The sequence below is a fragment of the Heteronotia binoei genome, chromosome 1 (assembly GCF_032191835.1).
Source record: "Heteronotia binoei isolate CCM8104 ecotype False Entrance Well chromosome 1, APGP_CSIRO_Hbin_v1, whole genome shotgun sequence".
Classification (NCBI taxonomy): domain Eukaryota; kingdom Metazoa; phylum Chordata; class Lepidosauria; order Squamata; family Gekkonidae; genus Heteronotia; species Heteronotia binoei.
The window spans coordinates 78,595,233-78,609,689 of record NC_083223.1 but is presented as its reverse complement, the minus strand read 5'-3'; the positions used below and the strand labels follow the sequence as shown (position 1 = coordinate 78,609,689).

Genomic DNA, 14,457 nt, shown 5'->3' with positions numbered 1-14,457 from the left:
TTAAGACAGAAAACAATAATTTGTTTGATTTCCACTCAACAACCCTGTATACACTGCAACTAGAAGAGCAAGCATTGTTCAAGTTAAATAGAATATTTGATTGCACCTCAGATCTGTATAGAACAGAAGCTCTGAATTGTTTAAGATTGAGTGTGTTGACATTTAAGGCTTGGGTTGATCTGATTTTTAAAGGATATTTTGCAAAACTTAAATGACTGAATATGGATTCTCAATAGTCCCGTATGTTGGGCCAATGGTTGTTTAACCAGGGCTGATATTGTCTTACTATAATTGTGGACTGGGTCTGACAAAGAGCGGATGGTCATCCCAGCCTTGAAACAGGTGGCGGTGCCTTCACTCCTAAATAAATCTACTCTGGACCCAGAAGTGCTGAATAACTACTGTTCAGTCTCAAACATACTATTCTTGGGCAAGAGGACTGAATAAGTGGTAGCTAGACAAGTTCAAGGATTACTGGATGAGACAAATTTTGAATCCTTCCCAATCTGGTCTTAGGTCTTCGCTCTGGCTGGTTCCAGGTCACAAAAATAACCTTCATCACCCTGATGGATCACCTGCATCAGGAGATGGATGGTTGCTGTGGATTTAGTCCCACCTAGAAAGTGGTTGTGTGCCCTGGCTGTTTAGCCCCTTAGCTGAAAGCTTACGGGTCCCACAAGATTCCATCTTGCTATGAATGTTTTTTTAACATCTATGTGAAACCTCTCGGTGGGTCATCCAGAGATTTTATTCTGGGTTGTCACCAACATATGGATGATATTCAGCTCTGTCTCACACTTACAATGGACCCAAGGGAAGCTGTGGAAATCTAGAACTAATGGCTGGAGATGGTTTAGGAACGGATTAGGGCTAATAAGAAAATTCAATAAGAATTAGCATCTGCCTATCTCTATTGGACTTATCAAATTTACTCCCTAGCCCAGTGGATGGGGTAAGACTGACTTAAAGTCAATGAAAGCCACATGAAGGCCACCACCTTCAGTAAGACATATTAATCTACCAGATGCTGAAGAATAAGGCCTTGGTCTATCATTGAATGGCAAGCTCTAAATCCAGTTTGTTCATCCTCTAGAATCTTTTCAAGTTCTAATTGCTCCATTAACTTCTTCTGAAGATGGTTCACATATAATTTACTGATGACATTGAATAACCTTATTGGGCAGTAATTGGCTGGTTCAGATCTGCAGCCTTTTTCAAAAATTGGGATTGAAATAGCCAGTTACCAGTCCTTCAGAATACAGGCAGTAAGACTGATCCAAATGAATGCAGGAAAACTTGGTGCCCACCAATCCAAGTTTGCTTTTCAGTCAATCTGATTGAGAAAGCAGTAGCAGACCAATTTCAGTCCTTTTTGGATAACTCATGTACTCTGGAGGACCCTTTCCAGGCTGTGCTATGGGATGGAGACAGCTCTGGCAGCTTTAGTTGATGATCTCCATCTAAATGCAGACAAAAATCACACTTCCTTTTTGCTCCTACTGGCAATGTCTGCAGCCTTTGAGACAACAGATCATGTCATTCTGTTGAGGCACTTGGGGGCAGAAGTAGGCTGCAGGGGACATGCCTTGGGCTGGTTCAAATTATTTCTCTCAGATTGGATTTAAAGGGTTGCCATCCAAGCACATACAAAGCCTTTCACAGGCAGATCCCTCATATCTACAGAACTGCCTTTTTTCCTCTGGTTTGCTCATCTGAGCAGTGCCTTCTGCAGGTGCCACTCGGCAGATGGGCAAAATCACCAACTGCCTGTACATATGCATCCTCTGGGGTGGCCCCCCACCTTTTGGAGCAGCCTCCCTGACAAGATTAGGAAGGCTCCCAATCTCCTGGAAATCTGCAATTTTTGCAAATCTGAATTATTCAGGAAGTTTAAAAAAGCAGTAGGAATGTATTTAAATAAAGCTTTTCAGAAAGATGCTTTGGCAAAGGGATAGGGGTTGTGGATGCTACTACTAGGCAAAGGGAACTTAGGGTTGTTATAACGACACAACATTCCGTGTCCATGAGATGCACAAATGCTATGGCCACAGCAAAAGACCCCTAGCACTCAGTTTCCCAGCAACTTCAACTGCCTGCTTGGATACTGGTGAATGACGTTTCCTATGCAACAGGCCCAGCTTGACATAACCAGGTGCAGTCTCCCCGGAAACCTCTGCAAAGGCCTACCATTCTCTCCACCCCCAAACAGTGCTGCAGTTCGGCCTACATCAGAAAGAAGCAAGCGGCTGGCAGGAAAGCTAATCTCTTTGCACCGAGAATTATTTGCTTAACCGGGATCGCCTCTGCTCCCTGCCTGACCTGCAGGTTCCCCTCCGGCTTTGACAAGCTGTGGCAAAGCCCTCGCCGAGGCAACAGGGGACCCAGAAGATGCCTTCTTCTCCGGCAGGGGGCGTCATTAGGACGCAATAGGCGCTTCCGCTGTAAGCCCCCCAGCGGGAGCCAACGGGGTGGGAAGGAGAAAGTTAAAGGCGGAGGCGGGGTGGAGGAAGGGGTTGCTGCTCCTTGCTCGATGTGAGCACTCTGCAAGCTCCAACCGTGCAGTCGCCGTGTTCCCTAATCAGTTTTCCCCGTCAAAGTGACACCTACTGGCGGGCGAGAGGGGTGTTACCAGGACCCTGAACTTGTAAGCATTTCCCTTCTCCCCCGGGAGTTTTCACTAATCCTTGCGCTGGTCTTCCGGGGGGCGCTATTGCGGAAAGGGAGCTGGTTTGGCAGGCACAGTCAGGGAATACCCTACGGCCTCCAGGGAAGCCTTTGGTAGCCCTCAGGGGATAGGAGGTGAAACGGAGGGGGGAAAGCGCGCGTTCTTCGCCATTCTGGAGTACGACAGGCTTGCTAGGTCGAGCCCTGCTTTTGGGGAACGTCCCCTTTTGGAGAGCATCGGAGAGAGCCACTGCTTGTCAAACCTCCAGTCTTGCGCACCAAGTTGGGCCACAAGGCCAGGGAGCCCAGACGGTGAAGCGCGAGGAGGGGGACTCTTTTGGGGGTGGCAGGCGGCTGGGTAGAATACTGCTGGCCCGTAAATAGGAAGGGCGCTGGGATGGAGCATGGCAGGTTTGGCAAGGGAAAAGCCGGGCGAGAATGCCCTCCCTTAACGGCGCCCCTGACGTAGTCGGACTAGAGCGGCTGACCTCCAGATTTAGCCCTGAAGCTCTTTTTGAGGCGGAGGTCTGGTCCCAGACCGCGTGATTGAGTAATAAGGAGAGGCACGACGGAGACGTCTTGCAGTTTATGGCCACAGAGTGAGCCGCCCCAAACACCCCTTCCTCAGCTCTAGGATTAGGGTTTTATAACGAGCTCCGCAGGTTTAAACCCAGCAAGAAATGACTCCGTCTGTGTGGAAGCACTTGCCCTCCGTTTGGAAATGCAAGTCTCGCAGTTGCCTGTCTCCGGGGATGAGCCTGAAAGCCGCTTGCAGCTGCAGGCATTGGCACCTCTGGCTTCTGTTGGCCGCCCCTGGCCCAGTGGGCAGCTCGCCTCAGAAGGCACCGGATCAGGGAAAGAAAAGAGCTTCCGTGCTTCAATTCGCTCTCCCCCACCCCTCCCCGGGCTCCTCGGATGCAGGAGCGAGATGCCTGTGAATAGGCGGCTCTTTGCTGCGTGGGTGTGTGTTTACTCCCCCCCCCCCCCGCGCGCACAGAGCTCATTCACACGGAGCTGGCACGGCTTCTTCGGCGAGCAGCTCTCCAATTGGCTCATCGCCCCGGGGGCCTGAAGGGAGGAAAATAAATCGTCACGGCCAAGGCAGCGGTGATTGGCGCAGCCTTTCGCACATCACTGTCCTTTGGATTCGCCCTGCAGCTGTTGCTGGAACGTCAGAACCTGTGACGTCCTGCCCGCTCCGATTACTGCCCGTCCAGCAGCCGCTGTTGTGTGCAACTCCCCCCCCCCCCGCCCTTTACTGTCTCATTCTCTTTTATCTTCCCGCAGGAAAGGCGACGGCCTCCTCTGTGCCCATGCACAAGTCGTCAGGGGGCTCGAGTCCTATCATGCCTCTCCAGCCTCGCGCACCGGTATATAAAGAGGAATTGAGTTTGCGCAGGTGGAGTCTCTTGACAGCCGTGCTTCACATTTAGAATTTGATCTGCTGTCAGGTTATTGGGCGGTTGCGCACTGAAGATTAGACTGGAGAAAAAAGAGTGAGTTTTCTGTATATGGTTTTTCCCTGTCATTATCCGTTACGATCCCCTTCAAGAACGTTCACAGGAGGGAGGAAATCCCTAAAAACAGTTAACAGAAATAGTCTTTGTGTGCGTGTATAGTAAAACCTAGCACTAATAGAGAAGGATAGTTCTTAAAGCATACAGCTTTCTCATTTTATACTGGTTAGTGTACTTTGTTTACACTGTGAACGGTACGATGCCCTGGAAAGACGTCCCCCCCCCCCCATGTGTGTCTGTCATTTCACAGAACCTATTGGAGAAAACTGGTGACTTTACTTTTACGCTGCTTAAATTCGCTTATGTGCGTTTTGTGAACTGAAAAGAAAGAGCGGTAGAGACGGAGGTGGCGGTCATGTTGATTCCAGAGAATAAAATGCAAAAGAGAAGGTGATCTATTCCTTCAACTTCTCTTTGAGTTTTCAGGTTTCTAGGTCACACAGAGAGACTTGTTATGCGAATGGAAGGTTAATGAAAAAGCTACCCTCTTCGCTGTTTTACCCCCCCCCCCCCCTGCGCTTCTGTTGGATTCCTAGCCGGTTTCTGCTGGTCTCTTTATCCTGCTCTAACCTACTGCTCTGACCTCCCAAAGGCAAACCACCGAAGTGGTTTTGTATCCAAAGCCGTGCCCTCCAAGCCTAAACCTCTTTCTTGGACATAAGCCTCTCTGACTCCTTTGGGACCGGCTTCTAAGGAGGGTATTTGGAACCAGCTGCTGCCGGACTACCAGGAGCACCTGTAGCTTAGTAAACTTGCCTACAGGAGCCAGTAGGGGGGATGTGATTCTGATTCTGTCTGGGTCAGTATCAAGAACACTATCTGGACCGGGATATCCCTTCGTGTCCCAGTTCCCCTAAAGCCCACCTAAATGAATATAAGTGGTTTCAAAAACCAAAAGGAGGCGTTTTATGCCCCCCTGCCAGCAATGACTCTTAACACGTCCGGATTCTTTAGGGCTATGATTTTTTGAAGGCTTTGCTGCTGTGTTGTAAACATCACCAGCGGCTTTGCGACTGACTGCTGTCGAAGTAGAATGAAACCTTTCTGCCTAGAAGGGCAGCCCCTCTACACCTGTCTGTGCACCACTCTTGTGGCATTAGCTAGGCAGCTTTGACGTCTGAACGTCTCAACTTGACAGATCTCGCTTTCTAAAAATAGGTGCAGTAGTTGTTCTCCACCCATCCGCGTACTGAATCGGTTGTTTAGTAGTTCAGATGCCCTAAACCTAATTCATTCCTTTGGCCAAATTGTATCCCTGATCCGTCGACCCCACCCCCCCTTCAGCTCCACACAGTTGCCAAAACACTCAGCAGAGCGTCCGTTTTCTTGCTGGGGGACCAGCCACGCTGTGGCACGAAATATTCGGCGGGGGGGGGGGATGATGGGGTGGAGGAGAGACCTTGGAGTTAAAGACCGCCAAGTTCCTTCCAGGATGTTCCAGCAGAATCCGGAGGGGAAAGAATTTTTGGCGCTGGGGGGGGGGGGGGCAAATCATAGAGGAGGAGAAGGAAGCGGCTCTAGAAAAGCACAGAAACCAGCTGTTTATGCAAATAAGGGGGCGTGTCCGAGGAGACGAGGGCGGAGACGCATCCTTATGCAGATGAGAGGGGCGTGGGGAGCGGAGGGCGACTCGGAGCCCCGGAAGAGCCAGAAGCCCCATATAAAAAAAACTACTGAGGGACGCTGCGGAAGCAGAACTAGCAAAAGCTCTGGAGATCGGTCGGCAGTGGAGGGCGAAGCAGCGCGACCGCTGCAAGCTGGCGGAGGAAGGGGTAGCCGGGCATGCCTACATAAACCCGCCCGAGCTGCGCCCCCCTAACGCCAGGCTGCTGCTCCAGCTGTGCGTAGGTGTCCAGCCTGCCTGCACTCTTCCTTCCCCCTCCCCTCCCCTCCCTCCCTGCCGTCGGTCAGAAAGACTGCTTGCTCCCTCTCTCCCCGCACACGCAGGCTCTGCAGGTGACCGAGCGCCAGGCTGACCGCTCGGGGGGTGTAGAGGGGGGCGGGGAGCAGAAATCTGGCCCACCGACCCTCCCCCTGTCAAACTCCAGGTCAACTGGGGGCAGCGGTGGCTTCCCTTTAGGGCACCCTCTGGCCAATCCCAAGGGCTTGCCGCTTTCCATTGATCATAGCGGGTGAATGAATTGCATTGTAAGGGAGGGGGGCAGAGAGACCGGGGCGGCTCCAGTCCTCGCAGCGGCTCAGTGGCTCCGGGACTCCGTCGGGAAGAAGCAGGCTCGAGGACCCGATCCCTGCCACTGACTGCGCTCATAGCTTTCCTTTCCTTTCCTCTCCTCTCCTCTCCTCCCTTCTTCCCCAGCTAGGAGCGAGAAAAGGGAACGGCGCGTCTGGTTTGGGGTTCGCTGCTTCTTGAAAGAAGGAATTGCCACCAACGGCGCTGGACCATGGCAGACGAGGAGACCGCTCGGAGCAGCAGCAGCCCTAGCGGCGGCGCCACTGCCGAGCCTTTCGTGGGTTGCTGCGAGAGCAGCCGCTGCAATGTGCTCAGCTGGGAACAAGTGCAGCGCTTGGACCGCATCTTGACCGAAACCATCCCGATCCATGGCCGGGGGAACTTTCCGACACTGGAGATGCAGCCGCGTCAGATCGTCAAGGTGGTGAGGAGCCGCCTGGAGGAGAAATGCATCGGCGTGCGCGATGTGCGCCTCAACGGCTCGGCGGCCAGCCACGTCTTGCACCAAGACAGCGGCCTGGGCTACAAGGACTTGGACCTCATCTTCTGCGCGGACCTGAAAGGAGAGGCCGAATTCCAGACCGTCAAAGATGTGGTCTTGGACTGCCTCTTGGATTTCTTACCGGAAGGAGTTAACAAAGAGAAGATCACCCCCCTGACTTTGAAGGTAAATGGCATGTGGGCTGGGAGCACTCCCTTCTCCTCTTTGCAAAAGGCTGGTGGTCAGGAGCAGAAAGGAGGATGGGGACACAAAGGAAGAGGAAGATGTAGCTGATGTGGATAAATTGGGTTTAATTCACCACAAAAATTCAAGGCAGAATTTATGCCTCTGTTACTAATAATGGACAAGATTAGTGTCCCCCTCCCCCGCCAATCCTCTTTATTGAAGCACTTAATTGGAATGTTCATTACAAAATCTCATTTTAAGAAATAGCAAAATACGTTAACAGTCAACTTAATTCTCCTGTACCTGAGAAAAGGAAGGGGAGAAGCACGCTACATTCATTACAGTCCAATGAATAGTTTAGTTAAATTGAAGTATTTGGATTGAAGCCAGTTTAGTTCCATCACTTTTTAATTTGACTAAGCCGCCTTAACTGTGGATGCTTTGGTTTAACTGGGCTACAGATGAGCCCGCTAGAGGGAAATGGTGCTCCTAGACCTTCTTCCTTGCTAACAGAATGGTGAAGCTGAATTGACTGTTGTTCTAGCCCTAGGTGGCTCTAACCCTTCTGTTTTATAACACCTAAACCTAAAGATTTTTGAGAGCTGCAGATTTTTACTTAAGCAGAAATAAATGTGATTTATTTATAAACAAACAGTAAAGACTTTACAGTACCTTCATAAGCAGTGATAGATCCTTCTTAATCAACTGAAGTCCATGGGCCTTAGAAGGATATAACTAAGTATAGGATTTCACTGTTACAGTGCAAATGATTATAATGCAGTCCTACGGCAATGGGATAGATTGGAGTAACTGCACAGGATTGTGTTGTTTTTATTTTAAGTGGAACCAAATTCAGATTTCACTGGGCTGGGCAGAATTTAAACTGGGTTGGGCTTTTGTGTTCCCCTGACTTTGATAAGATGGCATTCACAGCCTCAAACTGGGCTGTCACTTTGCAGGATATGTCATGTTGGTTTGGCATGGGAGAACTTAATAGAAACACACTTATTTTAACGTTTTTAAGAGTATTAGTTCAGATGAAAACTGCCATTGATTTCAAAGATAGATGAATAGGAATCTAGATGATTATTCTTCCTTGCCTATTTATGTTTCAGTTTAAATGAATGTCTTCAAAAAGAGCCCCTCCTCAGAATTACCTGTGTGGTGCAAGAGTATTTTTGTTTGGTGGTGGGCATTCAATTTCAGATCTTTTGAAGAAATGCCTTAATAAAATGCTTGCAGAATATGTCCTTTGTGTAATCCCGGTGCCATAAGCACTCCCTCTTCCTTCAACCCTTTGCAACTGCATGTCTGCAAAACCACATGCTAAATCTGTCTACAGTGTCTCTTTCTTCTGCATGGGCTCTGTAAAGGGCTCTGCTGCAAGCTAGGCCAGGGTGGAGCCCAGAGAAAATGCAAATGACAGCTTTTTTATTAGTGTTCCTGATCTGTTCCTTTATTTTGTGTGTGCGTGTTTGTTTTTAAATTGTAGGAAGCCTATGTGCAGAAAATGGTGAAAGTGTGCAATGATTCAGACCGGTGGAGCCTCATCTCCCTCTCCAACAACAGTGGCAAAAATGTGGAGTTGAAATTTGTGGACTCTCTGAGAAGGCAATTTGAGTTCAGTGTAGACTCCTTTCAAATCAAGCTAGATTCCCTCCTTCTTTTTTATGAATGTTCTGAGAACCCAATGACTGAAACTTTCCACCCCACTATCATTGGTGAGAGTGTCTATGGGGATTTCCAAGAAGCCTTTGATCACCTTTGCAACAAGATAATTGCTACCCGGAATCCAGAAGAAATCAGGGGAGGTGGCCTCCTTAAGTACTGCAACCTCCTCGTAAGAGGCTTCCGGGCTGCTTCTGAATCGGAGATTAAGTCGCTCCAGAGATACATGTGCTCAAGGTTTTTCATCGACTTCTCAGACATTGGGGAACAGCAGCGGAAACTGGAGTCGTACTTGCAGAACCACTTTGTAGGGCTGGAGGACCGCAAGTACGACTATCTCATGACTCTTCATGGGGTGGTGAATGAGAGCACGGTGTGCCTGATGGGGCATGAGAGGCGGCAGACTTTGAATCTTATCACCATGCTGGCCATCCGTGTTCTAGCTGAGCAAAATATCATCCCAAACGTGGCCAATGTCACTTGCTACTACCAGCCAGCCCCATATGTCGCAGATGCTAACTTCAGCAATTACTATATCGCCCAGGTTCAGCCAATCTTCCCCTGTCAGCAACACACGTACTCAACTTGGTTGCCCTGCAATTAACGTCTGTTTTAATAGACTTGGTGGGGAAAGTATTTTTTTTTCTATCAAGCAACTAAAGGGGAAGGATGGCACTCTCCTTTAAAAAAATAATAAAATAAATAATGGGGTGGGTTTTGAGCAATGGTGGTCGTCTTCTCTGGCTTTTCAAGCTTGAGGAAAGCCAGTGGTTCTTCTCTGTGATGTGATGAAGCATGATTGAGAAAAGAACCCAACACTTAATTGGATTCCACCCTACAGCACAAGAGGCCTGTCATGAAAAGCAAAAAGCTCCCCTTGAAGGAATCCAGGGAAGAGTGCTTGGTGACAATATGGGTCGGCTTAGCCTGCTCCCATAGCTATGGCATAGTGAAAGTTGGGAAGCCTTTATTTTTTAAATGCGATCTGTGGGGGCAAAAAAAAAGGGAGACTGTTGGGTGGAGTGGAAAAAGTTTTTAAAAAGTATTAAAGAATTAGAAGTTAGAGGTGTAACATGTTGCGGCAAGATGTCCATTGGACTTGCTGCCTTCAGGGCATGGAATCAACAAGTGCGGTCTGTGGATCCATCCCATAATGTAGGTCGCTCAAATACAGTGCTTTAGGAGAAACAGCTTGCTCCAGCTGAACAGCAGTAGATTGGTACAGTTATTAAAAAGCAGGGGGGAGATGACAAATTCCATTGTTTCCAGCTGTGTGCATGCTTCACATTATAAAAAAAATGTGGAAAAGCAAGAAAACCAGCTGTAGCAAGCAACATATGCTTCCGGACCAAAGATTTCACAGATAAGTTATCTAAGCAAAGAGGAAGACACAGTAGACAATTAAATAAAATAGATATAACTATATTTGTACACAGAAATATTAAACAAAAGTGCCTGATGCCTTCAGAAAATTTGAAGTGAGAGAAATATAGTTTTGTGGTTTAACCTTGCATTTTGTTTTTTTATCAGGGACACAAGATTTAAAAAAAAAAGCTTGTGAATAGATGGTGGAGGAAATGCCTAAATTTGTTTTCCTGGCAAATATGTATATAAAATTTATATTGTTGGTGTGATGTTCTCATAGGTATGCGTGTGTATATTGTTGTGTGTGTGTGTACACATATATATATATTTGTAGCATTATGTGTATATACACACAATTTTGAGCACGGTCTACGAAAATGTAGCAATTTTAAGGAATGTTTTAAATAAAACAAGTGTGTTTTCCCATCTGCAACAGGATGTCCTAATACAGTGGGCACTTTGCAGAATTATTGGCCGGTACCAGAAAATCTGGATAGAGGAACCAGTTGTACATGAAGTAGAATTAAAATGATGTATTTGGTTGCAAGAACAGAGCTTACAATAATTCATTGGAGGAGTGTTGGCAGTGTCCTGTCTGGACAAATATTTCACTAGGTGACCCTTTTCCCTCCTATTTTATATGGTTTTGACACTTGGTAATTCTTATGCTGCAGACTTTCATGATGTATAGACATCACATTGAAAGGTGACTCAAGGCAAGTCTTTTATTTAAGCTCCCTTGACAGCTAAAGAATATTGTCTTAGTTTAGTATTTGATTACTAATTATTACTATTTAAAAACAATTTACAGAATGCATTGGGCATTCCAGGACCACTAGAAAAATAGTAAATGTGAAATGAACAAAAGGAGTGTTGCACACATGTTTTCAGCTTATATAATTATATTATATATATATTTTTATGCAACGATTAAACATCTTTGATCTGGTTGTCACACTGCATTTTCCAATTTAGTACTGTATCTTATTTAAAATCAATCATTTTTGCATTGGGACAAACAACCATTATTTAATTTCCTGCCTTTCAAGAGACCAGTGGAAAGTTGGGAGAATTGCTATCCTGGAAATTTTCTCTCTACTTCTGTACTGATTATCATACAGAAATGTTTAACCCTTTTCAACTTTCTCCAGTCACTGGTCTTTAAAAGCAAACAAAATCTAACTCAGCTACAAAGGAAAGCAGATATACACAATTGCACCAAAATTTTGTGTTTGACTGCAGCCCTTATGCTGTTTTCTTAATACTATGAAAAGAAGTAAAGGTTAAGATTATGAAAGGGAGATTGACCCTTGCCACACACTGCTGTTGTCTCAAATGAAGCAGGACATGCATCTCTGCATGATGTTAAAGCTGCATAAAATATTGAAAGTGAAGGGATTAGTAAGCCGCTACACAACCAATAGATAGGCCCTTTATCCTAGTAAACTTAATGGCAGAGTATTTTCCCCTTTACTTATCAGTGAGCCATTTCTTTTTTAATTATCTTTTTATGTCTTAAAGCCAATTTAACAAGATCCCAGTTTATCTGATTATCTTCTGTGTGAATTCAGCAGAAGATTTTTAAAAGATCGTTAATGTCACTTGCCAATCATCATCTTGGCCAGGAAGCCCTTGGTCGTTGCTTTCCATATCTCTGTGGCCTGTTGGCTGGATCCTTCCCCACCCCCTTCTGTTTGGTGAGTGTTCAGTTAAGAAAACAAAATGTTAGTTTCATTGGCCCATTATTATTGGCAGCATCAAAGCAAGAGCGAGATGTGCTTTGTCAGATTCAGAGCATAGCTTGTAGTTCAGAGGGCTTTCTGACAGAAGTTGATCAGAAGACTGGGGAAATAGGATCAGCTGGTAGTGTGGTTTGTCTTTTCTTACCAAAGCTATTTTACTGCAAATAAATGAGTCATCCACTACTGAAAAGAGGTTGGAGATCTCTGGCAGTGCCAAAAATAAAATGCTGATAGTACAGTATATGTTTTCCTTTGGAGCAGCCTTTTCCATCTTCTAGGAGGTTGTTATTGTTGGGCTGGGGAATATATATATATTTAAGAATGTGGATTTTTCTTTTCCTTGTTAAAATTTTAGTTCCATTTTTATGGCTGATAGTAACTGGTAGTCTTACAGTGCAAGGCTCTGATTAAAAGAATATTTTGATAAATACAGATGATTTTTTTCTCTCCCAAATATAAGGATTACAGTAATCTTTTTTAACTCAAGCAGTGAAAGTCATGGGGCTCTGTTGTGCTGCCTGGTTGTTTGTCAAAAGGTGTTTGGTGTTAGTGATGGGAAGATGCCATGACTCTAGGCCAAAACTAAAATAAGAACACCTTTTTAAAGCAAGTTGGCTTGTGTGGTTTGCGTACCTAGCTCTTCATAAAGTCTGACAACGTTCCCCCCTCCCTGCCCTGGTATTTTCACAAGAAGAAAATGTCCAACACTCGTAGGCCTCACTTTTCCTATTCATTTAGCAAGATTTAAGAAACAAGAATTCCTTTGCAATGCTAACCAAATTTAAAGTATTGGCCCAATCATATTCAATGGGTTTATGTGTCCATTTGCTAAATTCTGAATCAGGGAGGAACTAAGTGTGCTCTAATATAAATATAAATATTAAGAGAAGAAGTAAATCAGATTCTTTAAACTGGAATCTTCACAGTACAATCCAAGGAATTTTCATGCCTTTTTTTTTTTTTGAACTTCTATTTCCCATGTCTGGTGTGTGGACTGTAGATGATCACATACCCTTCTTGCACCTATGTAAATATCACTCCCATTTATCCAAACACTTCATTGTCAGTCCCAGGCTGTCCAGATAAATGGAGTTGTACTGTGTGTATATATAATCTGCAATATGCAAAAACAAAAAAGATCTTTTTGAAGAAGCAAAAACTAGGAGACAAATTTTCATAATTGTTTTTTTATTTAAATGCTTTAAAAGTTATTTGCTGCTACATATTGCACAAAGTTTCATGCACAGCTTATAAAATGCCTGTTGTAAAATGCTATATATGCAAGTTGTATTTATATCGAAGGCTCATCAATTCACAGAAAGCTTTAAAATGTTTGTGGAAAAAAGAGAGACTTGTTAAGGCTGGAGAAAAGAAGGAAATATATATATCTAGTGACATATTCCGCGCTTTTTATTTTTTTTCCCTGGTTTCTGATTTTTGCTGCAAGAAAGAAAATCCCGTGTTCAGTTCTGCTGTTTGCTTTCTACGCAAGCCATTATTAAATATCCAAAAAGGCCTACAGACTTCAAGATGGTTTGGATGCAGTGGGGCAAACTTTTGTAGCCTATGAGCAGCTATGCTGATTTTTGCTCCCCTTCAGAATTCCATACAACTGTTGTCTTCTGCAAGACATCCTGTTGCAGCAGATGCTCCACGGACTGCTCTCTTAGAACTTTTTGGCTCTAGGTTCTGTTGGAGGCTGAAACAAAGAGCTGATGGAAAACAGACACTTTTTAACAATCGAAAGCGTTTGCTTCAGTGCTAGAGGGAACAGATTGTGAATTTTGTTTACAGCATCCAATATTTGGATTTTTTTGTAAATAAAAATGATGTTATTTTTTCTATTCTTTTTGTCTGGTCTTTTCAGTGTCTATAAGAGCCTGAACCTGCTTGTGATGATTACTAGCTATCTAAATACATAGGCAGCATATTTCTGATAAGCAGCCTTTTGACTGGAGAGGAGGAACTCTGTAAAATCCAGCTTGCCATTCAGTGACCAAGGGACTCAGACACCTAGTTCCACAGCACTTGACTGGCAATATGAACATTGTAAATGCATGTGTAAATGCAAAATTGTCCTCATGGACAGCAGTCTGTGTCACTAATGTCTATGCTATGCATTTAATTTGGGACCTGGAGTCCTCGGAAACTGGTTGATTTGTTGGATCGACTTACAAGAATGCCCCTCACTGGGATTTTATCATGTAGTTGGGAACAGTGGTCATCTGAATTAGCCAACCAATCATAAGAGCTGCGGTCCTTATTAGATAACAAATAAAAAGTCATCTGATGACATTTTTTTAAAAATACAACTTTTAAGCATGTAGAGATTTTTCTGCAACCTTTTAGGGCTCTGTGTGACATTTTTCTTCACAAAATTGTCTAGATACTACTAGAGGTGTAAGGATTTGCAGAATAAATATTTTATAGCATTTTTTTTGTGGTCTTTGAAACATCCTGAAGTCTAGACTGGGGTGGGGTGAAGGAGAAGAGTTTCCAGGTGTCAAAAACAAAGACTCTTCAGAGCCCTTTGGGTGTAGCTTTCACTGCATGCTTTGCCCTGTATAGTTCAGGTTTTAAGAAGGCCAGATTTATCTGGGAAAAGTCCATTTTGTGGCTCCTGCCTGTAGCAGGGTCATCTAA

At 45.2% G+C, this 14,457-nt stretch overlaps 1 protein-coding gene across 1 annotated transcript; it reads left to right on the top strand.

The window, feature by feature from the left end:
- The first annotated feature begins 3,948 nt into the window (after positions 1-3,948).
- On the top strand, positions 3,949-10,349 carry TENT5A (terminal nucleotidyltransferase 5A). Its single transcript, XM_060236475.1, has 3 exons — positions 3,949-4,160; positions 6,499-7,039; positions 8,532-10,349. The coding sequence occupies exons 2-3, from the start codon at positions 6,584-6,586 to the stop codon at positions 9,309-9,311; spliced, it is 1,236 nt and encodes a 411-aa protein (XP_060092458.1). The 5' UTR covers positions 3,949-4,160; positions 6,499-6,583; the 3' UTR covers positions 9,312-10,349.
- Positions 10,350-14,457: the final 4,108 nt, after the last annotated feature.